Source organism: Strix aluco, chromosome 3, assembly GCF_031877795.1.
Source record: "Strix aluco isolate bStrAlu1 chromosome 3, bStrAlu1.hap1, whole genome shotgun sequence".
Taxonomy (NCBI): Eukaryota; Metazoa; Chordata; class Aves; order Strigiformes; family Strigidae; genus Strix; species Strix aluco.
In genome coordinates, this window is record NC_133933.1 from 39,047,905 (window position 1) to 39,071,662 (window position 23,758).

Genomic DNA, 23,758 nt, shown 5'->3' on the forward strand with positions numbered 1-23,758 from the left:
TCCTTTTTTTCCTTTTTTCTTTTGTACACAAATATATACAGGGTATTATACACATCTCTACACAGACAGTGCCACTCAGAACATACAGCTCTCCGCGGGCAGAGCCCCGACGACCACAGAGGCAGCCCAGACCACGGCCGTACCTACAGAGACTGGAGCATCCCAGCCCGCCTGCTGGACTGGGGGCAAGGGCGGTATGTGGGTGCAAGAACAGGGAAGCAGGATCAACTTCCTCCCCACCCCAGCCTGGTAGTGGACGTGCTCATTTCATTTCTAGGCTGTCCCTGAAGGGGATGGGTGACCCTCACCGTGTCCCTCTGCACCCACATGTGCTCCAGCCCCAGCCAAGCCCTGGGAGCTGGGGTGGCCTGCCCTCCCCATGCATCAAAGACCCACATCTCTTCCCCTCTGTACCCCCATTCCTCCAGGCCTGGGATTCCTATAGAGAGGTGTACAGAAAAATCAGCTATGTCCTCCCTGGAGCAGCGCCCCGCCTGCTCAGTGTTTCTGGCTCCCCTTATCTAATGGGGGGCGAGAGAGAGAAAAGCGATGGGATGTGACCACCCTTCCCTGGACCGGAGCTGGGCAGGGCTGATGCTTCACTTGTTCAGGTGTATTAAAGTGCTTGGAGCTCCAGGGCCAGCACGGGTGATTGAACAGGTAAATGACTGTCCCCTTCCACCCGGCCCATCAGACCCTGGAGGGCACGGCCCCAGCGAGCCGGAGCAGCACCCACAGACGATAGGCGAAGGGAGGGTGGTAGTATACGCAATGAGCACCAAACAGGATGGTGGCAGGGGGTGGAGGGAAATAAATATAGCTCAATAGCAGGGAGATTTATTATTTTCCTTTACATTTTACACAAGGGGAGGGGGGAAGCAAATGAGGGCAACTGATCCTGACCAGAAACCTCCTCACAAGGAGCCTTCAAACAGGGTCAGACCTCCCTGCAGATACCAGCAGCTCCAATACACCTCTCCGCTCCATCCTGTCCCCTCACTGCCTCTGGCACAAAGCTATCACCAGGGAGGGGGCAAGGGCAGAGGCAAGGGAGGAACAGTCCCCCTCTCAGGCTGGGTGATGACTGGGGAGCCTACACCCAGTCAGGGCAGGTGAAGAAAGCCAGCACAGGCCCACAAGGCTTTTGTGCTCCTGAAGATGGTATGCTTGCTTGGAGAAGGATCCCAGGGGCTGCTCTCCCAGGACTCCCTCCCTCCCCGACCACCTCAGCTGGGGGAAGACCCTGCAGCAGCTCAGGGAAGGCAGCCCTGGGGCCCTGTCAAAACCAGGCAGTGCTGACGCCAGAGGGTGCCAAGGGCCTGCAGTCCAGGATCCTTTCTCCCCTCTCCCTAGCACCTAAGAGACCCCCAGCACAGTGCCCCCCCCCAAGTCACTGGGCCTGACTGTGCTGCACAGACACAAGGTAGCAAAGGGGGTCACGGTACTACGCAGGGGACAGGTTGATTTTTGTTTGAAAGGGGAGTAAAATGTGCAAAAAAAAAAAGCCACTTAAAATGATGCTGCAATCCCCTGCCTGTGCCCCTGGGGGAGGAGGGGACAGGACCTGGGAGGGGAGAGGCTGCCTGCGCCTCCTCCTGCCCATGAGAAATGCCCTCAGCACCCCTCACCCTGCGAGGGGCTGCCCAGCTCATACCAGCTCCGCGCCCCTTCCCCGGGGTGATGCCACCCTTGACCACAAGGCCAGGCTGTCACCTTCCCTGGGGTGTGTGTGGGGGATGGAAGTCTCTGTCACCCCCCATGCCTGGCATGTTACACAAAGTGGATGCTGCAAGGAGTTGAGAAAGGGCATGTACAGGGAGAAGGTGCAACAAAAGCCACCCCCCTCCCTAGGTGGGGCTTCCAATACACTGACTAAAGCTTTTAATTTATCACCTTCCTGTAAATCTAATAAATTAACGTTTCTTGCCAGGAGGACAGGGGACAGAGGGGCCTCAGAAGACCCCAAAGGTTCCCCTTGCTCCCCTCCCCACAAAACACCCAGCTGTCCTCCTCCCTGCAGGTCCAAAGCAGCACCGCGGGGGTCACAGTCCCCCTCCTCCCCAGCCCCCGGGGTTTTGGGGTCTGGGGATGCATTAAAGAAGGTAGCTAGTAAAGAGCATGGCCGCCGAGCTGCCGGGCCGGCACAGGGGTGGAGGAGCAGGGAAATGGAGATCTTGTGGCAGGGCCCCTGCCCTCACTGAAGGCAGTGGCCCCGGGGTGCGGGCGGGTGGGCGAGAGCAGTGGCCAGCACCCTTGGGTGCCTCTCCCTAGGTCTCCGTGCGCACAGCGTGCCCCGCTCCTGGGCCTCCTTCCCCTCCCGCCCTCCAAGGTCCCTACTGGTGGATCTCATTCTCTATCAGGCTGTCCTCACACGACTGGAAATCCGTGTCGTTCATGCCGTCTGCGTTGATGAGCTCCTCGTCCTGCGACCCCTGCTCCTCCGACTCTGTCGCTTCACCCTCCGGTGAGGAGTCCTGCAGCACTTGGGCGATGTACTTCTGCTGGGGCCAGGCGAGCGGTGGGGAGAGAGCAGAAACACATGTGAGCCCAGGGGGCTCCTCGGGGCAGCAGAGCACAACATGCAAAGCACCATGCAAGAGGTTGAGCGTGGGGATATGCTGGGAGGGTGAAGAAGGCTCCAGACTCTGTGGGATGTACCAGGAGAGGGAGTAAAAGCGAGGCTGACTTGGCCCTGCAACAGTGCATGTGCCAAACCCCAGCAGCCCGTGACAGGCAGCACCCCCAGGGAGCCAGGGCTGGGAGACCATGGGGCTTCTCAGTTCTTCGGAGCCCACATGGACTGGAAGACTGTGCTCCCTGTTTTGCCAGTGGACATGTCCCTCTGAGCCTCTGCCTACCTCCTGTGGGGAATCTCCTTTTGGAGAGATGCGGCTGCCCTTAGGTACGTGGAGCCTAGGAAGGAGCCTGGGTTACACGTGCACACCCCAGACCTGCTCTCCTGAGAAAGCAGGAGGTTCTGCTTTACCCCATCTCTGCATGAACCCCCTGAACAGCTCTGCACAGACCCCAACTAGAAAAATCTCATGGTGGAAGGAAGCAGCTGGAATGAGCTAGTGAGCCACAGAGAAGTTCAGAAAACTGACTCTGGGATCTCAAGAGAACTGGGCAGGGGAAGGGAGTCCCCAAAGCACTTCTGTGGCCTTCAAGGCAATGCCCACAGAGACCCCTTTGCATTAGCACTAGGACCAGCCTGGTGGGTGACAGCCTTTGCTGATGGGCAAGCGTGCAAAGATGCAGAACGAGAAGGGAGACTGACCCAGCTGGATTCACTGTCCCAGCCGAGAGAGAGGCAGAAAGTAAATGCACAGCATCTGAAGAGCAGCGGGAAAGGGTTGTGTGTGTGGGGATACACTTCATCACCCAGCTCACTTCAGCACCCAACGCTTGCCTCTCACCCTCACTGGGAGACTCCGGGTGCTGCCTCAGAGAGGTGAGGAGCGAGGTACTCGGACAGGGAGTTACCTCCCCCTTCCCAAACCCCGGTAAGGAGCACGCCAGGGCATGGAGGTGGGGACAGGGACTCACAGCTGATTTGGGAGCTGGCAGACTGGTGGCAGGTCTCCCGTTCTGCCTGTTTTCTATGGTGTCCACCTCCGTGTGGTCAATCTGGAGAGGAAAGGAGAAATTGAGAGACTGCCAGGGCAACACATGTGCTGTCCCACCACAGGAGCAGCATACAGGCAGCAGGGACAGCCTCAGGACTGCTCCCTCTTTGAAGCCAGGGTTGAGAGGCTCTGCTGAAGAGCAGTATGGGCCACCCACAGAGACCCTACTGCTTCCCTCCTGAGTTGTGCTCCTAAGGAAAAGGGTCCCACACCCCCACCCAGCACTCCGCCTCACCTTGTAGTTGTGAGCGCTGAGGTATTTGAAGTGCCCGAAGCAGACATGACACAGGCAGATCACAATGGTGATCACGAGCACCACAAAGGTGAACATGGAAGTGGGGGCCAGGAACCCTAGGGCAAAGGAAAACCAAAGCGGTGGTGTCAGAGGGATGCTGACCATGCTCCGTGGCTGGGGGCTGCTGGGACCACAGCCTGCCCTGGGAAGCGGCTCTGTAGAAGGCCAGGAGCTGGCACCCCAGCCCGGTGCTCACCTGCGCGCATGGTGGAGAAGAAGAGAAGCCAGAAGAGGCAGAGGATGGGGGCTGCCACCACCTGGTTCACAGCCCCTGAATGGATCTTCTTGTCCAGCTTGGCAGGCAGGTAAGCGTAATACAGGTTGTATCGGTCCACCAGGTGCTTAAGCAGCATGTACATGAGCCCTGGGAGAAATGGAGGGATGCTAGCACAGTGGGAAATCAGCTTCTTTCCTAGTGCCTCTGACCAACAAGGAGTATCTCCCCCACATCACCCTTCTTGCCTCTCTGCCTTGAGCTCTCCCCAGTCTCTGACACAGGGAGGTATCGCTTACCAAAAGGGACGATGATGGGGCAGGTGATGCTGTATGTCATGACTACAGTGAAGACACACATCATCCAGGCGTAAGCAGCCCCAAACTGGAACTCGTAGGCCTGATGCTGCAAGACGGAACAGAGACCCATCAGCATGACCCTGGGAGCCGAACAGGGGTGTGCGACACACCCAGCTGTACGCGCAGCATCGGGCAAGGCCCATCAGGGTCCCATTGCAGCACTCCCACCCCTGGGTGGAGGCCACAACCCACCCCTTCAGCCCTGCTACATACTCGTTTGACATTCCTCCGCTCGGCGGCTGAGCGGGCCAGGCAGAGGCGTATCATGTACATGAGCAAGCCGGGGATGCGCAGCAGGTCCATGGCGTTCCCGATGAAGGCAGAGGCGATGACATAGTTGACAAAGAAGGCCCCGTTGTCCGGCAGAAACACACATCTGGGGAGGCAGAACGAGAGCAGGCTGCAGGAGGTGCCCCCCCCTTGCAGGGCAGCAGCCGGGAGCCCCCAGTACACTTGGACGCCAACAAGAACCTCCCCCCATTGCAAAGAAGGGCCTTCTGCCCAACTCCACTTACTCAAATCGCACGGCGGCTTCAGCGAGGAATTTTTTGTCAAACAACCAGCGGAAAAACACATCCAAGCTGTGGAAGAGGCAGGCAAGAAGAAAAGAGGAACAGTCAGAAGCAGCAATAGACAGACATGCTCATGCAAGTATGTGGAAGCTGCTCTAGAAGGACCTAAAGCTCTGATCAGAGACCATTTTGTTCCCTCTTGGGACGTGTCACCAGCTATTATGTAAACCAGACACAGGGAAAAACAGTGCAGCACCCAAAAAGGGATGTAAAGCTTCCCACTCTCATGTGTGTTCTCCCTTTGCCCTGATCCTATCAGTAAAGTATTTTCCTCTCTGTCTGGGCACAACATCCATGCAAGGAACAGGTGACTGACTCTACAGAAGGAACTGGTTAGGTACAAGGTACGCTCCAACACAAAGAATTAAAAAAAAAATCCCTCAGGAGAAACAAACCACATTTTCCTCAATTCTGATCTTTTGATATAAAACTGTCCAGTTCTCTGGCACCTCAGGTACTGGTGGAGTACAGAGCTCCAGAGGCAACAGCAGGGGGACAGAGTCCTCAGAAGGAAGCACTGTCTGTTTACTGGTATGTGGTCAAAATGCAAACCTTCTAACAGCATTCACCTGCCTACCTCATAAGGTTACATGCAACAAGGCATTTTTAATCTGGCTGGGAAACATTGCTGTAGTCACCCACTGGGATGGAAGATTATTCTGCCGCTATCAGAGGGTTTGTCTATTCTTAGGAGCTGCCTGACTTCACCACTGAGGGGCTCTACCCCAGATCCCGTATTTAGGGGAGTGTAGATCCCCCACCCTATAATGTGTAAGTAACTCCATACCACAGTAAGGACCCTCTGTCCCACTCCCAGCCCCCAGTTTTTCACAGAATCATCAAGGTTGGAAAAGACCTTGAAGATCACCTAGTCCAACCATTAACCTAACATTGACAGTTCCCAACTACACCATATCCCTCAGCGCTATGTCAACCCAACTCTTAAACACCTCCAGGGATGGGGACTCCACTACCTCCCTGGGCAGCCCATTCCAACAACTAACAACCCGTTCTGTAAAGAAATGCTTCCTAATATCTAGTCTAAACCTTCCCTGGTGCAACTTGAGGCCGTTCCCTCTTGTCCTATCGCTTGTTACTTGGTTAAAGAGACTCATCCCCAGCTCTCTGCAACATCCTTTCAGGTAGCTGTAGAGGGCGATGAGGTCTCCCCTCAGCCTCCTCTTCTCCAAATTAAACAACCCCAGTTCCCTCAGCCGCTCCTCGTACGACATGTGCTCCAGACCCTTCACCAGCTTCGTTGCCCTTCTCTGGACACGCTCGAGTAATTCAATGTCCTTTTTGTAGTGAGGGGCCCAAAACTGAACACAGTCATCGAGGTGCGGTCTCACCAGTACCGAGAACAGGGGTAAGACACTTCCCTGTCCCTGCTGGCCACGCTATTTCTGACACAAGCCAGGACCTTGGCCTTCTTGGCCACCTGGGCACACTGCTGGCTCATGTTCAGCCGGCTGTCAATCAACACCCCCAGGTCCCTCTCTGACTGGCAGCTCTCCAGCCACTCCTCCCCAAGCCTGTAGCGCTGCTGGGGGTTGTTGTGGCCCAAGTGCAGCACCCGGCATTTGGCCTTATTGAAACTCCTACAGTTGGCCTTAGCCCATCGCTCCAGCCTGTCCAGGTCTCTCTGCAGAGCCTCCCTACCCTCGAGCAGATCAACACTCCCACCCAACTTGGTGTCATATGCAAAGTTACTGAGGGTGCACTCAATCCCCTCGTCTAGGTCATCAATAAAGATGTTAAACAAGAGTGGCCCCAAAACCAAGCCCTGGGGGACACCACTCGTGACCAGCCTCCAACTGGATTTAACTCCATTCACCACCACTCTTTGGGCCCGGCCATCCAGCCAGTTTTTTACCCAGCAAAGCGTGTGCCCATCCAAGCCACGAGCAGCCAGTTTTGCCAGGAGAATGCTGTGGGAAACGGTGTCAAAGGCCTTCCTAAAGTCAAGGTAAACAACATCCGCCGCCTTTCCTTCATCCAATAAGCAGGTTTTTCTTTCCTCACACTGTTTCCCTACTCGGCCACTGTTCAGTGCTAGAAGCCCATGCACGGCTGTTTGCCACAGGGCATTTCTATAACCCCTGCAGAAAGATTTGGGGCTCGCATCCAAACAGATGAGCACTGCCGCAGCCTACACATAACTAACCCACCCAGCTGAGCAGTGCACCCTACTCAGTTCTGACTCAAATAGGGAATTCACTAACTTTTTGCAAAATTTGGAGTGCACACTGAGCACAGAGGTAGGGAGTGCCTCCTTCACCAGCAGACCTCTAACAGACTTTTCACATGCGTCCATCAACCGTGCTAATTTTTGCTGCATTATTTGTAACACCATGGCACATGTCAGTGCGTCTGCAGGTTGATTCTATAGGCTCCTAGAGACCCAGTCAGGTATGGTTTGGCCTGGCCCCCCAACAGAACTGAACACCACCTTCCCAAAGGGATGGTGGCCAGGGCACTCATGCAGTGGGGAAAGGATGTAGCGCAGGAGAAAAACCAGGGGTGCATCTCAACCTTCCCCGTGCTCCAGGTCTCTGCACTTGCTTTCCCTTCCCCATCACACTCACCTGCTCAGGCCCAGCGATGGCAGCAGCAAGACCATGAAGATGAGGAAGGTGTAACACTTGTGCATGGTTGTCCTGTTCTCTCCAGACCTGGGGGCAGAAAGGCACCCGTTAACCTTTCACTATGACCCCGCCAGCCCCTGGAGCTGTGCCCCCATCACCTTCTCATCAGAAAACACGTTCCAGTGTCTAATCTGAATCCCACCCTATCCACTACTGGTACATAAATATGCCCCCTTTCCCTCCAGTGTGTCTGAGGTCTGTTCTTGAGTCCCAGTTCCTCCCGCCTTGTATCACAGGACCTCCCAGCCCTCATATCTTTAGAGGACTCTCTGCAATCCTCTCTCTTGACCTGCAACCCTCAGAGCTGGTGACATCCTCCCCACCAGCCTTTGCAACACAGAGCAGAAAACAAAGCCTACATCGCACGTCCTGTGGGGAACGTGCCTCACAAGCAGCACATTTCTAGTGCTCTGCACTTCAAATACCTTCCCTATGGCCAGAAGCCATAGCAGCTAAGGTGATTTTCTCTTGGAAAAGGTATGACTTACACGTGCGTACAGGCACACCTCTGCTGCTCGCTCACCTGAGCCAAGACTTCCCTCACTACTAGCATTTCTCACAGCAACCAGCCCCAACTCCTCCCAGCTTTCTTCTTGTAGACCTACATCAAGCCCTGCTCAGACAACCATGTTACACAACAACAGCTAAGGGCTGGCAGAACAGCTGTCCACAGCAGACCCCAGGTGTCCAAGAGGTGCAACATAACACCACAGTTGGTGTGGAAGACAGAAATTCAAGCAGAAAGATCCATCTAGGAGCTGTACACCAGTGGGAAGTGTCTCATGGCCAGGCAGCACGCTGGTATGACTAAGAACAGGCGCTAGCTGTCCTTACCTGGTCCAGTGTGCTTCGAAGAAGGCAGAGTAATATACGATGGTGGGCAGCAGAGCAGAGAAGCACCACAGCAGCAGGGTGGGGAAGAACTGAGTGATGATGGGGTTCTGCAACGAGACAAGAGAACAGACGTGTTACACGGTGCGGCAGCTCTCGCACCAGCCACAGGTACAGCTGCTCTGGCTGGCACCGAGCCCCCAGCACTGCGGCTGTCACCGCACCCTGGCCAGGCTTGGCACCTCCCTCGTGGTCAGGCTGACAGGACTTGGGGAACGCTGAAAATCTCTGTCCCTACCCCCTCCCTTACATGGGCTGTTGTGCCTCGGGGTGATTCCCACACTACTCATCCTGCACCTGTCTCCGAAGGCCTTACATTGAGGTACTCCACGGGCTTGGTGACATTGAACTTGTCCATAGTGGTGATGATGATAGCAGGGGTGGTGAGGAAGAAGAGGAGAATGAAGAGGACCACATTGATCACGAGGCAGCGGATCCACCAGATGAAGCCCCGGATGGAGAGGTGTTCCCTGAGAGGGGGGAAGGAGGGCATCAGGATGGCTGCATGAGGAAGAAGGGCAGGTCCGGGGCCTCACATGCACACCGCGGCCCAGCCTGCACGAACAGCAACTTGGGTGTCAGCCCAAGGCTTTCCCCCTCCAATTCAGATCAGACCTCTAGCTCAGCAAGAACAACTCCTTCAGTTACCAGAGGAGCAGATGGGGAGGGAGACGGGGAGGGCGCACCCCTTTCCCATCAGCAGGGCCTGTTAAGCCCCACAGAGCTGCTCACCAGTAGATGTTCTGTGGGTCAGGGGCATAACTGACAGTCCAGTTGGAGACGTGGAGGGACTCACTGCAGGAGGAGGCCCTGGGCTCCCCACGGCATGCACAGCCCTGGCACTTACAAGCGTTGAAATCTTTGAGGATTCTGGAGAAGAGAAAGAGGGAGATGCTGACACAGAGGGCTGGCAGTGACAAGCTGAGGGGGATGCCCTAGTGCTGGCATTCCTCTGGTTTAAGGCAAGAGCTGGGACAGGTCACCTTCCTGGGGAGGACAAGGCCCTTTGCACTCACATGGCTGTGATGGTTTCATTGTGGAAGGTGACAAAGGCCATCCCCAGAGGTTTTTCGTTCACTTTCTCCTTCTCCCGCTTGTAGTCATCTTTGAGCTTCTCCTCCAGCTTGGTATAGTACTCGATGGCCTCCACCTGTGCAGGGGAACAGGGGTCAGAGCAGAGACCTGGGGACTCAAGCCCCCGTGTGCCCTGGTTCCCAACACCTCCAGCTCTCCCCCCACCTCCTCGCAGCCCCTGATGACACAGCAGCACAGGTGGCCACAGGGCTTGGGGTTGATCATGGATGGGGTGTTGTCCTTGCTCTGCAGGTTGGTGAAGTAGATTCGTCCACGTTCAGCTTTCTTCCTGAAACAGGAGAGCGGAAGAGAAGGAAAGAAAGAAAAAGAAAGAAAGAAAGAGGGTGGCTCAGAAAATCTCCTGTGGCACCAGACTTGAGGGAGAGCCCATGGCATCGGCCCACCCTGCCTTATCTTCCAAACCAGGGGTTACCTCTCTGCATCAAGGAACATCAGCCGGGCCACATCATAGCAGGGACGGGCCTCCAGGACGGTGCAGTTGGCATAGGCCTCCCTGTGGATGGGAAGCACCAGCTCATCACACCCAGCACCAAAGCTGTACCCTCCAGCAAACCCTATGCACCCAGGACTTCTCTCCTGCCCTGGCCGAGCATCCTGATGCACAGCAAGAGCTTACTGGGGGCAGCAGGGGAGCTCGCAGACTCTGTGTCCCTTATAGCAGAAGCAACACATGGGGAAAACACTACATTCTCCAGGCTCTGGCAGGAGGACCCTCTTTGGACTTTTGTCCCATGGCAGCAAGGCACCTCTCTGGCCCCACACCCCCTCTCTGCCTTCATGGGCCACAGGGCTTGGGGTCAGGAAGTGGTGGAAGGGTTCCCAAAGGGTACAAAGCATTTCTCCTCTCCCCACGGTGCTTCTAAACATGGCCCTGACAGTGTGTTCATTGAGGTCCTGACAGATGAGGAGTTTATTTTTTTTTGTTAAAAAGAAAAATATACTTTTCTACAAGGACTGTGACCAGGGCAGAAGCAGCAGCACAGCATTCCTGCTTGAGCGCCTCCCGCCTGCATCTCATCTCTGAACCTGACTACACAGCAGGACATGCCCTGTCCTCTAATTACCACATCGACCACCTATGACTCTGCAAGATATAGCTGGGCATACCCCAAGGCACAAAACCAAGGACACTGTACATTCAGATAAAAATCTGTACAGAAAAACAACAGCGAGATGCCCAAAAGAAAAGTATTCACCAATTTTGACTAGCTTTCTGCTCTCAATGTATTATTGCCATTCCAGGTAACACTAGCACTACCCCAATAAAATCATCCCTGTTACAGAGCAGCCTTTAATTAGGGACACAGTGAGACTCACTCAAAATGTTTCTTGATCTTCTCTGGCTCAGCATATTTTGAGATCCCGTTGATGAAGAGAGTTCGCTTAACCTGGAAGGAAGAAAAAAAGGAGAAGGCAGGTAAGTGTGGATGGTGTGAAAGACCAGACTGCAGCAAAACCCCCCAAGGCCTGAGTCAGCAACTGGAAAGGGCAGCCCCATCACTTCTAGCACCCAGGACTGCCCTTTCCTATGCTTCTACTAGCTGTTGCCATCCTGCATCCTAGTGTGCTGCAGATTGACAGGCTAGGGCTCACACTGCAGCTGCCTGAACAGAAACAGGGGGTACCCTTAAGAAACAAAGAAAGCAAAAGCAGCTGGAGCAACCCCTGAGGAAGGCATGGGGTCCCCCTGACACGTGCAGGCCTCTCCTGTTTCCCCACAGGCAGTCAGAGCTGCTGCTGCTCTGAAGGAGATCTGCCTTTGGCCAGGCAGAATAAAAGAACAGCCAAAACAAGACAGCCCCAAATTGCTTTGGAAAGTGGGGTGCTTGGCACTCTCCTCAAGGCCACCTGACTTGACAGAAGGGCATGGAAAAACATGCAGCCAGATCCTGCTCACCAAGTCATCCTCTTTGTAGCGCATCTTGGAGGTGTGCCGGCGCATGCTGTACACTGTCAGCAGCAGGTACAGGAAGGCGAAAGATGTGTGTAGCCACAGCAGGTTATTCCTGTCACAGGGGAGACCACAAAGGTCAATGCAAGGTTGCCACTACAAGTCTGTGTATGGCTGGTCAGGCCCTGAAGGTGTGGTGGCCACAAGCAGCATAACCGGCATGCCACCCACATGCCCTACAACCAGATTCCAGGAGCTCAGCCTGGAAATTGGAGCAGGGACAACAGCCTTACAGCGAGGGCACAAATGCAGCCTTCAAGGGAGTGAGGCTCTGCAGCAAGTGGACATTTAAAAAAATACCCCTAGGGCCTCAATTATCCATCCCACCCCTGCCCACACATACCCAGAATTCAGGTTGGCAATAGTTGTCCTCCCAAAGCTGTAGGCGTTGTTTTCTGGGGAGAAAGAGGCAGACACAAGCACATTCAGTTATACCGAGTGGCACAGAGCACCACTGAGGCAGGCTATGGCAGGAATCTCACCTACAGAACACCCTAAAACCCAAGCTGCCCAGGACGACCCTCCGGATGCACCACGCTCAAAGTGGGACAGCAGTCTGGGTTTGTCTGCGTTAGTCCTGTCCTGCCCTCCACTGCTCCCCAGGGGTCTGGGACACGGTGTTGAAAGCAGCTCCCCCAGCCCAGCCAAAGGCTCCCTGCTCTCACCTAGCAGGTCCCCTGAGAAGTTGACAGGCAACACGATGCCCACAGAAAGCACACCCACGGCCACCAGCAGCCCGATGATGTGCCTCTGGAAGGACAGGTAGTGCACCGCATCACCCCCACACTTGTCCCGGATCTCATCATCCCTGTCAGGGAGAGAAAGGTTGTTAGGCAATCTTCTACATTCCCTCAAGTGCTGGAGAACAGCACAGGGTCATGGTTGCCCTCCCAGTTTGAGCCCACACAGTACCCCTGGTTCTGCCCTACAGAGCTGAAGCCAGACCCTTGGGGTAGGGAGCCCAGCACCCAGCCTTGAACCAGCCTGGGCAGAAACCTGCCCGAGCAATGCTTACTGCAGCTCCACTCCACATGTCCCTGTCCCCTAGGACAGGCATCTGGACACACACAAACTCCACCTCACACCCTTCTGGTGGGCTTTGCCTCCCCTGCTGAGATACAGGATGGCTGACACTATCCCACAGTGCTCTGAAGCCAAGAAGTATTTAGGAGACTACTCCTGAGCATCGTCAGGCTGGGGGTGCTTCCCTGCATCCTCCAGCCCCACCTTTGTAGTCATTCCTCAGGCAGCAGAGCCCCTGGCAGGAGTCCCAGGGAGAGAAGCATCTCTGCAGAGAAGCAAACAGTGTTTCTCAGATGGAACTGAGGCAGGGGAGACCTGGGCTGGGTGCTCTCCTCTGTCACAAACTCACTGTCTGACCTTAGTTCTGGCTTTAGGACTCCTCATCTAGTCTTGTCTTGGCTTGGACACACTTTGCTTGTGTTCTTCAGAGAAGGGGCTGCAGCAAGGGCAGCGACTTCACACAGCTGTACTGCGCTAGATGACCCAACGCCCTGCACTGCCTCTCCTTCCTCCCCAGGTGGGTCGCCCATGAAGGTTCTGGGGCACTTACTTTATCCTGAAGATGGCTGTCAGCCAGGAGCAGAAACCCTGTGCAAAAAGAAGACAGGAGGGTCTCACATCACTCTGTGTTCCCTTATCCCTGCTCCCTCCTTCAAAGGTTCAGGGGACCAGGCTGGTGTCCTTGCACCTCCACAGACTTGGCTCAGCGGGGACAGATCATGAGCACCCAGACATGCAGAGCCAGGGACGAGCCAAGGTGAAGGGGATAACAGTGCTACTCCATGGGACACAACACAGGCTGGACTCTGCCACATGGCTGTCCCCTGCTAACTGACAGCTGAACCTCCCAGGCAGCCCACAGGCTCCTGACTAACATGGAAGCTCTCCACAGCCTAGGGACACCCAGAGAATTCACCATACAGGTACTTTAGCCATCATCCTGTACAAGAGGAGCTCTGCAGCTACTGGGAAGGCAGTCCGGGACAAGCCAGTGCTCCTCAAAGGACACCTGGAAGAGGAATATTTCCTGGAAGCTACACCACCCATCCAGCATACCCTGTTATCCTACTGAACTGTGCCTCCGCTTTTGAGAGGAAAACAGCAGTAGAGGTAGACAACGGTATGAGGAGGAGCTGGCAAGTACTGTTTGTAATGCTGAGATGATAGGTTGGACATATATCCGTTAAGCTGCAGGGATGTACAGCCTACTTATTTAAGCACATGTCTAGAAGCCACGTAGTTATGTCTCCTTGAGCTCTACACCACACACACTACAAGTTGTGGGACCTAAGGCCTGGGGATGGGCAAACAGTGCTTCTTCTGAAGAGCCCTTGATTCAGACAAGCTGCGGGCTCACGGCCACTCACAGACAAGGTGTTTGACTCTTGCTACTCACGTTGTCCCTCTGGTCAAAGTCCACAGAGCTGGAGACGGAGGTGAGGCGCTCGTAACGGTCATGGTTGTCGGAGTGCAGAGCAGAGGCTACGCTAAAATGACAAGCAGGAGGCGAGGGAGAAAGTTAGAAGATGTGAGGAGGCAGCCTGGTCAGGAACCAAGAGCACCCAGAAGATCAGAGGTTAATTCAGGTCAGTTTGCCCCAGGTGAGATGGAGAGAGGTGAGATCAGAGAGCAGAGGTAGTAGTAAGCAGAGACCCCTCCTCAGGCGGCACCCCGAGCCCAGCAGTCCCCATGGGCTTGGCTGTGGATGCTACTCGCTCAGCACCTTCTGAGGCACCCGCGTTATGCAGCAGCCCCTGTAAGGAGGGGCTGGCAGAGGCTGCCATGAAGGAGAGATGAGGTATGTTAAGTGGAGGGTCTAGAGAGAGGCGGGAAGGTGGGAACCAGAGGGTGCCGCAGCCCCTCTGTTACCGGTGCGGCCACGAGGCGGCAGCCCTGGCGCTCCGGAGAGGCACCGGCTCCCACCCCGGAGAGCTTCACTGGCTTTAGGGAGGAGGAAGGCTGGGAGTCTGGTGGGCTGTATCCTGCTACATCAGTCCTCCCCACTCTTTGTGCTTCAGTGCAGGGCAACCCAGGAGGAGGGGGAACACAGCTGAGCCCCAGCAGCTGTGATGCCCGGAGCCAGGCTCAGCCCCACCTGCTCCACAGCCTCAGCTGAGCCTCCTGCCTGGAAATCCCTCCGCAGCAGGAGCCCGGCAGACAGATAGAAGTGAATGACCGCAGGCTAAAGGACAGGAAAGCAAGAGAGGTGAATATCCCAGACTGCTTTACTCCAGACACAGGCAGGGACCTAGATGAAGAACCAGCAGTAGAGGCATCCAAAGACAGACAATAGCCCACACTATGAATGGAGGCAGAGGGTGGCTGGCAAAGGAGACAAGAAAATGGTCCAGAGACCCAAATTAAATAGCACTTGCAAGACGACAACAGCAGGCCAGGACCTTGGAGGTGCAAGAGATATGGCTGATCTGAAGGCTAGAAGCAAAGGAAAAAAAACAGATGAAAGCACAGTCTCTCTGTAACCAGTGCAGGCTCAAGGAGGATCCGATGGACAAGGACCCAGAGAAGAAGCAGCTGAGAGACAAGCGCTAGAGACGAGGTGGATGACACTATGGGAAGGAGAACAAGCAAAGACCCTCGTGACCCTGCCAAAGGAAAAAGGATGGGACACGTGGCCTCCCTCAGAGCAGAGCAGCACCTGCTGAGCCCCTAATGGGAAGTAACAGAGAGAGGGGAAAGAAGATTAGCTGAAGGTCATGGGACTACAGCAGCACAGATTAGACAGTGGCGTGCAGCCTTGCGACTGCGCAACCCAGCACCCTGCTCTGCTGGAGGGACAGAGCGAGCTTAGACCAAGCTCTCAGACCTTCAGCCCTTTAAAATACCAGAGGCATCGCAGCTGGGCGCAGGGAGTGAGGGTGAATTTCTGCTGTCCACAGCCCCAAGAAGAGCCCAGCATGATGACACAGTGTGCTTTTGGCTCCTTGGTACTGGAAAAGCAGAGAGCAGAGCAGAAGCACAACTGGAGGGAACAACTGAGAAGAGCGGCATGTTATGCGATGACCAGGCTAACTTGGCTCCATTCAGGCAGACACAGAGACAATAATCAGAATGACCGACAGTGCTGAGAACGCAGAGGAGGCCAAACCTTGCCAGTGATGTGAAGCTGAAGGAGTACCTGCACCTAGCTGGAGGCTTTTTAAAGCAACATACTAACAAAGCAAGTGGGTGGAGGCAACGTTGCCCTAAACTGCAAGAAGATTAAGGTGGGACCCTGCCCACTGCCCCAGGTTTAGTGCCAGCCCTGTCAGGGATGAAGAAGAATGGGGTCTGAGGCATAGCTAGCTTCAGGCCAAGGAAATCCCATGGTCCGGGAGGGGAGGCCAAGCATGCTACAGGCTTGCTGTGGTGCGAGGCAGGAGGTGGGTATGTGGGTGGCAAGTCCCCCAGGGCTCTGTGATCACTGCCCTTACACACAGAGGTGGAGGTAGGTTGCCATGACCTCCTGGTGCAGACTGAGTCACCAATTAAGAGTGCTGATGGCTACTGCAAGCTCTGGCAATGGGCAGGATAAGGACACGTGCCAGTGCTCAGGCAAAGGGACGTGTCAGAGGAGGATGCCCTCCCACACCAAGAACAATGTTCCACATTCAAGGGCTGGGAGAGCCAGGTGGCGTACACATGTCCCTAACCCATCCCCTGCCATTGCACCCCAGCACAGAGGACAGCTGGGATGGGAAGGTGCCACCAGCCTTAGAGGAGCACAGCCAGACGAGGTTTCCTTGCTGAGCTCCGCAGGCTTTTGGAAGTTTCTGGCTACCAACACTGTCCCAGCTCAAGCAGTAGGTTTTTTGGGGGGGGGGGGGGGGGCGGGGGGGCGGGGGGTGGTAGGGGTGTCAGCAGAGCACTCCAGCAAGCTCAGATGAAGAATGGGAGCAGAAAGAAGTGGCCCCCTGGAGAGAGACAAGCAGTCATGAGGATAACTGAGGTGGTCCCCCTGAAAAGTCTCAGAGCATGAAGGCTCTGCTAACTCTTACTACTACAACAAAGTGTTAGCAGTGAAAAGTTACCAGACACACCTGAAGCAGGACCAACCACTAGTGAAGCACTCAAGCATGAGTGAGGGTTCCCCTCTGTGCCATGCACCACAGCTACCACCACCTGTTTTCACAACTCTGACTGCTCTGCTCCTTTAGGGGCAAGGAGCAACTACAAAAATAGGAGCACCCCTGTACCCTCTCAAGGCAGAAGCAGTGGCAGACCCCTGCTTTGCAAGTGATGGAGTATAAAAAGTGAGGTTACAGCTTGCTGCCCAGACCTCAGACACATGCCAGCCTGGCTGGAGCAACCATCGCACGCTCTGCACTGCCAGGTGATCGTCTCCTCTGCACTGTGTACCACTCAGCCAGTCAACAAGGTACAGGGCATGCTCTTCTTAGGCATAAAAGCAGCAAGAAAGAGGAAAGTGCAGGAAGAGAGGGTCCATGGCAGTGCTTAATGGGCAATGTCCGGCCAAGGTGCTGGAGGATGCTCTTGGAAGCGCTGAGGCAGGAAGTTTGCTTCTGCAGGGGGAGAGAGAAAGGACAAAGGTGCTGCCAGCTGGGGGTAGGTGGCAAGGGACACAGGCCAACAACTTGCCCTGGTCCTGGCAGCCTCATAGGGTAAAGGAAAAAGAGAGGAGTCTTGCAACTGCCTGCCGGATCCTCTCTGTGCACCCACCTGCCCTTGCAGCTAGTGTGGGAGCAGCCCTTGTGGCACCCTGGCACAACAGGGACCAGGCAAAGGAGGCTCCCCTGCACCTGGGTGACCTGAGCATGCTGTGGGCTCAGGCAACCAGGTTTATTTTCTCCATCACAAGGCAGGATAGCTGGACACAGGCAGGTAGAGCAGCGTATTTGATGTGGCACCCTCCACCTTGGTCAGGACTGGGAGCTCCTTGGCAATGCTGCCCTCAGGGAGCATTTAAGTGCTACTAGAGGAAAATCATGGTACATCCAGCTGTGGTAATGGCTGACACAAAGGGGAGGGAAAGAGAAGAGCACAAATCCACCGGAAGGCACAAATCCAAGCCCAAACTCCCAGCCACTTAGATTAGTTCAGAAGCAAGACAGAAAACTGTAAGAGAAAAGGAGAAAGAGAGAGAGTGCAAGCAAGAAAGAAGAAACAAGACCCTGAAAAAGTGACATACTATTCCCGCTCCTCTCGTTCCGTCTGCCAGTGTCGGCGCCTGGGGGCACAGAAACACAAAAGGAGAAGTTAAAACCATGGGAGCAGGCACTGGGTCTCCTCTGTTGCAGGGAGTTACACACCTGACAGAGCTCCACACTTTCCTGAGGAAGAGGAACCTGCCAATGGTCAGGCTGGAGAAGACCTTCCTTCCAGAGCCCAGTGCCACCTCAAGCCACAACACCCCTGAGTCCCCGCTGGCCCAGGGTCAGAGTGCTTTACTGCCAGCTAAAAGTAAGCTGGCTTTACTGGGAAGGTGGCCTGGCTCCACACTGTGGGTATTCCAGGGAGCTCCTGAGCGGTGGGGCCAGGCAGGACAGCCTGCTGGGGCTGCCTGGCTGCCATCTCAGCAACCCTTCCATGCCTCTCTTCCCTATGCAGGCAGTCAACGCTCTTGCATCCCACCCTGTGGATGGGTCAAGCAGCAGGGGCGCCTCCCTGGGATCCCGGTCCTGGCGATTCACAGCCCTTACCACAGCCATGCTCTCCCCCTCCCCATGCTTACCAGCTCTCCCTTGCCAAACAGCTGGCACCCCTCTGCCTTTCTGCCTACAGCCACTGTTCCCACTCCCTCACACCCAAGGTGCTCAAGCATTGCCTCCAAGAAGGGCCAGCCATCTCTCCCCACTGAAGGCCATAGCTGTGCAGGCCCTGTGACTATCAGCCAGTGCTTGGGTCCAGATAGCTTAAGCCCGAGGAGCTGCTGCCCTCTCCCCAGTGACATCTCATCTAGCTATTCCCTTCTCGTTTTCCCCCAAGGCCCCTGTGTTGCTGATTTCCCCAGGCAGGCCAGGAAAGGAGAGCCAGAAGGACACAGCTGCTTATCTCATGCTATTCCAGGACTGCTCATCTAAACCAGGAGAGTTCCTGGTTCAGTGTTGGAAGAAAACAACTCTTACTCTTTCCACTGTCATACATGGAGTGCTCAAGAGCACCTTGCTTCAATCTGTATTGCCAAAGAGGCTGGAGCTCAGTCCCATCCAAGCCTTTGGGCATGATGAGCTTGTGGAGCTAATCGAGGAGAAGAACCACCTACCACAGCCAGCCTTCAGAAGCCACACTTTGTCGTCAGCACATTACAAAGCACACGGGGCACAGTGAACCACCCCTTGAGAGGGGTAGACTGCCCGCACAACCCCTCTAGCTTAACCAAGGAGAGTTCCTTGTTTTGTATTGGAAGAAAATAATCGTTGTCCTTCCTGCTGCTGACAGCAAAAACAAGAATAGCATCTCACTCTGCTCTGGAGCTGCCGTCCGCAATGGGCCCCAACTTTTGCTGACATACACTGTAGCCCACGAATGCTCTGGGCAAGAAGGATCCATACCCAGACCAACTCATTAGCGCTTGGGATGCAAGTTAAACCCGCATTAGCACAGCAGTACTGCATCTGGAAACGCAGCCTACCGCTTTCAAGTGCTCTGAATGAGAACTGCATCCAGCAGAGCCACAAAGACACCTTCAGAGGCTTAACAAAGCCTTCACTGTGGCAACTCTCACCCTTCCTGTGACCTCTTTTCCTCTCTCTCCTCCCTCCATCGCCTCCTCCAACTGTTCCTCTATAAGAGCCCCTGCACATCTTTGTCACTGTAGGGACCACAAATGATATGGAGCCAGTAGGGACCACCCCCTGTGTTGAGAGAAAGATGCTGTAACAAAAAAGTCAGTAAGTGGGGATTTTTCCTGTTCCTGGAGCTCAGGGGATACAACTTGCATCCTTGCCTCTCCTCCCTACCTCCCTCTGGCACATGCAAGGGGATTTATCCCTTCTGCCTCGCAGCAAAGAAAGGTACCACTCATGCCTTGTTTTCCTGTCCCTTCTCCCATGCTTACCTGTCAGCATCAGTCACCAGGGCCAGGCGTCCATAGTCCCAAGCAACTTTACGCAAAATTGAAAAGACAAACAACAGTGCCTGGAAGAGAGCAAAGAAGGAGCTATGAGATAAGGCATTGTCCAGCTGTGTCTTGTCTCTGTGTGCAGAGCAACAGGAACAGTGAGGGTTGGAGGGGACAGGACTGCTTGGTTAACAGCACACTGAGGCCGTGGGACAGCACAAGTTCCCCAGGGCTGTTAAAATCAGACTATCTGGATGGCTGTGGGAGGCACAGGTCCAGGATGCAGCACACAGTAGCTAAGTTAGCCACAGGATCAAAAGGCCCTTAGGTCCCAAGGAGGCACGATTATGGCTACAGCATCTGTAGTCCTACAGTTCCCAAGGAGGAACAAGCAAAGCCTTTGCATGGGTAGAGCTGCAGAGACTTGGCACCATAAGCAGGAGTTTTGGGATGCAGGACTGACCTAGCCTGACCCACATCCTTAGGAGAATTTGTAACACCCTTCCATGGGCTCAGTGTGGTGGTACTGGAGTTAAGTCAATAGTGGTTAAGGGACACAATCAGGACCATAAAGTCAGCCAGCAGCAAAGTCCAGGATGGCATTTGGGGCCCTCAACTCTACCACCCAACCACAGTCCTCCCTTCATGGATAATTAGGGGAGAAGATGCTGAAGCAACAGCAGGTAGACTTACAAGAAAGCACATAAAGTCAAGGGCTAGGACAGTGGGCACCCCACCAAAGGGCAGCCCCTGCAGCACAGTGCTGCGGATGCGGGCACTGTAGCAGTAGTCCTTGGTGCTGTTGTTGCATGTGGAGGCTTTGCAGGTGGCCCCTGCTGAGCCCAGGGTGGCAATCACGTAGGGAAGCATCTCTACAGCTTCATCGTCTTCCCTAGGGAAAAGAGAGAAAGGTCTGGTTAGACACACACCAGCTGGACAACAGTGTAGCCCTGTTGGGAGTTAGGGGCCAACCTTGCCTGCTCTCTCAGGCTCCTCTGCGCTAAAGGATTTCCCTGGGAACCAGTGTCCAGGGACAAGGTCATCTGGAGAAGCCTGCTGAGTCTGGGGGGCACTGGAAGAGCTCAGGTGCTTCAGCAGCTGTGGTCCTACCACATACAGTCCCAGAGCTCCCTTCCTTGTTCCCCCACTCTCACACCGTTTAGGTGAACCTCCTTCTCACAGACTACTCCTCTTCCTGAGGACATGATGTCTCAGCCCATTCCCCTCATCAGGGACAATGTTTAGGTACAGGAAAGAATGAAAGGGTGGGGTGGTGGGGGCATGAAGTCATGTCTAGATGATGGAAACAAACTGCTATGGGACAGTTGCTGCATCATGATCCCACAATTTCCTTTGCCTGGCTGCATGCCATTAGCTTTATTAGGCTGAATCACCACCCTCCACTCACGGCAGGCCTCAGCCCCCAGCTCCCAGGGCACCCATCAGGGGCTGGTTACACCCGCTGTTTATTTTCTTTCCTTCCTCTGACTTGGATGCATTTAGATGCAACCACACAGAGGGCAGAGAGGCTTAGGCTCTACTATTTAGCTGGTCAAATATTTTATTTATTTCAGTGCCCTCTCTGAATTGCTGCAAGACCTGCAGTTGGGCTCAGGTCAGCATCACTGCAGCATCACTGCTTGGACATGGGGAGATCCTCCTCCTGTGCAGAGCAGCTCCATGGGAAACACGAAGACGACCATGCTAGCAATGGATAAATGCAAACTGATCATCACTGGGATGGTCTAGAAACAACAAATCGACAGAAACACAACCACTTTGTGAAAGAGGGGAGAGAAAACCCCATCAGCTGCAGAAGGAAGCAGTGATAACAGACAGGAAGATCTACCCCAGGCTGCTGATCCCTGAACCACTCCTCTTATCCAGCAACCCACCAACACCCATCTTCCACTACTACCATGTACCATGCAGAAAGGCTAGCTGGTGCAATATCACTTCAGGGCAATGCTCAGGGGCTGCTTACCCAAGCCCAGAAATGCCATCCTGGTGGACTGGGCAAAAGAGCCATCACTGACCCAAAGCACGAGAAAGCCACCGCTACTGCCCTGTGCTGGTTTCAGCCTCTTGCCCCAGAGATGCCCCCTGCCACCAGCCCAGTCCATCTAGCTCTGTGTTAGATGGTGACATTAGCAGAGAGAGCTCAGGGCTCTTCCTTCCAGCTCATGGGTTTATCCTGGCAATCTCCTGCCCGGCTGCAGAGATTTATCAGCATCACAGCACAACGCTGGCTGGATAATGACCACCAAACCGTTGCACTGCCGTGTCCTAGAGAGCTCGGCTCAGCTGAAGCACAGATGACAAAGGGCACCACGACAAGCAAAAGCCCGGTTGGGTACAGGCATTGAGGGGGGTCAAACAAATTGGAAAAGCCACCAAGCAGCCTATTAAGAGGTATTCACAGGAACAGAGCTGGAGCATGGCTGCCAGGAGCAGAAAAAGGGAGTAGAAAAGCAGGAGAAGAAAGCCAAGCCATGAGATCACGGTTGGGAACCACCTGGGGAACAAGGCATGATAATTCACCCTGGCTGAATTAACAAGAGACTCAGAAGCTTGAGGGGAGGGATGGGAAGAAATGATGGGATGAGACTCAAAGGAAAGTCACACACTTAGGAGCATGAATAGTTATACCCCTCTGTTTTTACCTCCAAAGTGCCAGCCTAGATGGACTCACTGTAAAGACAAATACCTCTCATTCCTCTTTTTGGGAATCTTGTAAACTTCTAGGTTGAAAACGATATCTTGCAGCAACGAGTTCCAGACGTTGAATAAAAGACTACAATCCCACTGCAACTCCACAGCCTTCAGTTCTCCTTGCATAGTGAGAAAAGGCAAAGAATAAAAGCCTTTGCTTTTTCTAGACCTACTAAGCTCACTACTATTAAGTGTCCTCTCCTTCCCATGACACAAGGTGTCTTCCAGCTCTAACCACTCTCACCACGCATCCCCAGTATATCCTCTTTTGACCCTACGGAAAGGCGACCAGAACCACATACGATATCCTGAGTAGGGAAATGACCTTAACTGCCAGAACAGCACCCTGATGCTCTCAGCATCTCCCTTTACACTACTCCTTGTGCAGCTGAGCATGATTTACTTCTCTGATGGCATCTTTGCATATTGATGAAAAGCATGTCTCTAACCAGGCCGCAGTGCTGCTGGCCTGAGTAGCCACGGTAATTTAGAAGCCAGCCATGTCCCACAACAAATAATTCCTTCCAATAAACTCAGCTGCACACTTCTCATTACCCACTTTCTCACCACCTCACACCACTTCACTTTACATGGTGTCACTTCGGCGTTGATTCACCTTGACAAATCTGAATGACTCCAGGGTATCAGCAGATTTTGTGTACCTTGCTGCACATTATCTTTCCTCGGTCATTAATAGCAAAGGACCTCATCCCTCTGCTCTTGTTACACTGAAATTTCTTGTTCATTCCTAGGCTTTGTTTGTGGACCCTCAGCCAGTTTTTGATCCAGAACTCTACATCTCCAGTGGACAGTTTTCTTAACAGTCTTTTGTGAGGAATTTCAGAGGTTTTCTGAATATGCAAGCAAGTTACACAAGCTGGCTGAATATTACCTATTATTTTACTGAAGTACTGAAAGACTTGCAACAGATCAGGGAAGTATGATTTTCCTCTGCAGAGACCAGACTGTTTACCTCATTCCTGCATGTTTTATAGCCCCATTTTCTGGTCGTCTTTCTAAAAGAAACGAGGCTCATATGCTCACATTGCCAACAACCCCATCATAACCATTATTTATACAAACCATTATGCGTTCAAGACAAACTTTGCAAGCCTATGGGTAATTTAAGCCACATTTCACAGAGACAGGTCCCAGAGATGTATTTTTCTTCCTGAAGCCTAGAGGATGGACTGGAAGGGACTGGAGATAAACCTTCCTAGCCTCTCCAGTATCCCAGCCAGAACATCCAGTAATGGAAAAGCTGTGGCATATGCCCAAGGCTTATACTGCCTTTTCATCAGCCCAGCCAGGCAGCAGAGCGGCAGTCAGCACCATCCTTTGGTACGCAACCTCCTGC

General features: G+C 54.1%; 1 protein-coding gene across 6 annotated transcripts in view; it reads right to left on the minus strand.

Annotated features, from left to right (window-relative positions):
• TMEM63B (transmembrane protein 63B) overlaps positions 1–23,758 on the minus strand; it is a 50,188-nt gene continuing 26,430 nt past the window's right edge. The window contains exons 1-24 of one of the 6 annotated variants that reach the window (XM_074818177.1): positions 21,289–21,308; positions 20,383–20,581; positions 19,687–19,766; positions 17,818–17,856; positions 14,068–14,158; positions 13,222–13,259; positions 12,314–12,456; positions 11,992–12,043; positions 11,595–11,703; positions 11,015–11,085; positions 10,110–10,190; positions 9,842–9,965; positions 9,619–9,752; positions 9,335–9,472; positions 8,919–9,072; positions 8,546–8,652; positions 7,652–7,738; positions 5,010–5,075; positions 4,708–4,870; positions 4,435–4,540; positions 4,118–4,285; positions 3,862–3,977; positions 3,547–3,627; positions 1–2,501 (exon numbers count right to left, since the gene is read on the minus strand). In XM_074818177.1, coding sequence (XP_074674278.1) covers positions 2,334–2,501; positions 3,547–3,627; positions 3,862–3,977; positions 4,118–4,285; positions 4,435–4,540; positions 4,708–4,870; positions 5,010–5,075; positions 7,652–7,738; positions 8,546–8,652; positions 8,919–9,072; positions 9,335–9,472; positions 9,619–9,752; positions 9,842–9,965; positions 10,110–10,190; positions 11,015–11,085; positions 11,595–11,703; positions 11,992–12,043; positions 12,314–12,456; positions 13,222–13,259; positions 14,068–14,158; positions 17,818–17,856; positions 19,687–19,766; positions 20,383–20,559 — 2,493 coding nt within the window. In that variant the 5' untranslated portion in view covers positions 20,560–20,581; positions 21,289–21,308 and the 3' untranslated portion in view covers positions 1–2,333. Of the gene's footprint in view, positions 2,502–3,277; positions 3,333–3,546; positions 3,628–3,861; positions 3,978–4,117; positions 4,286–4,434; positions 4,541–4,707; positions 4,871–5,009; positions 5,076–7,651; positions 7,739–8,545; positions 8,653–8,918; positions 9,073–9,334; positions 9,473–9,618; positions 9,753–9,841; positions 9,966–10,109; positions 10,191–11,014; positions 11,086–11,594; positions 11,704–11,991; positions 12,044–12,313; positions 12,457–13,221; positions 13,260–14,067; positions 14,159–17,817; positions 17,857–19,686; positions 19,767–20,382; positions 20,582–21,288; positions 21,309–23,758 lie in introns of those variants that run through there. The other 5 variants (XM_074818180.1, XM_074818181.1, XM_074818178.1 and 2 more) reach the window with 5 other exon arrangements.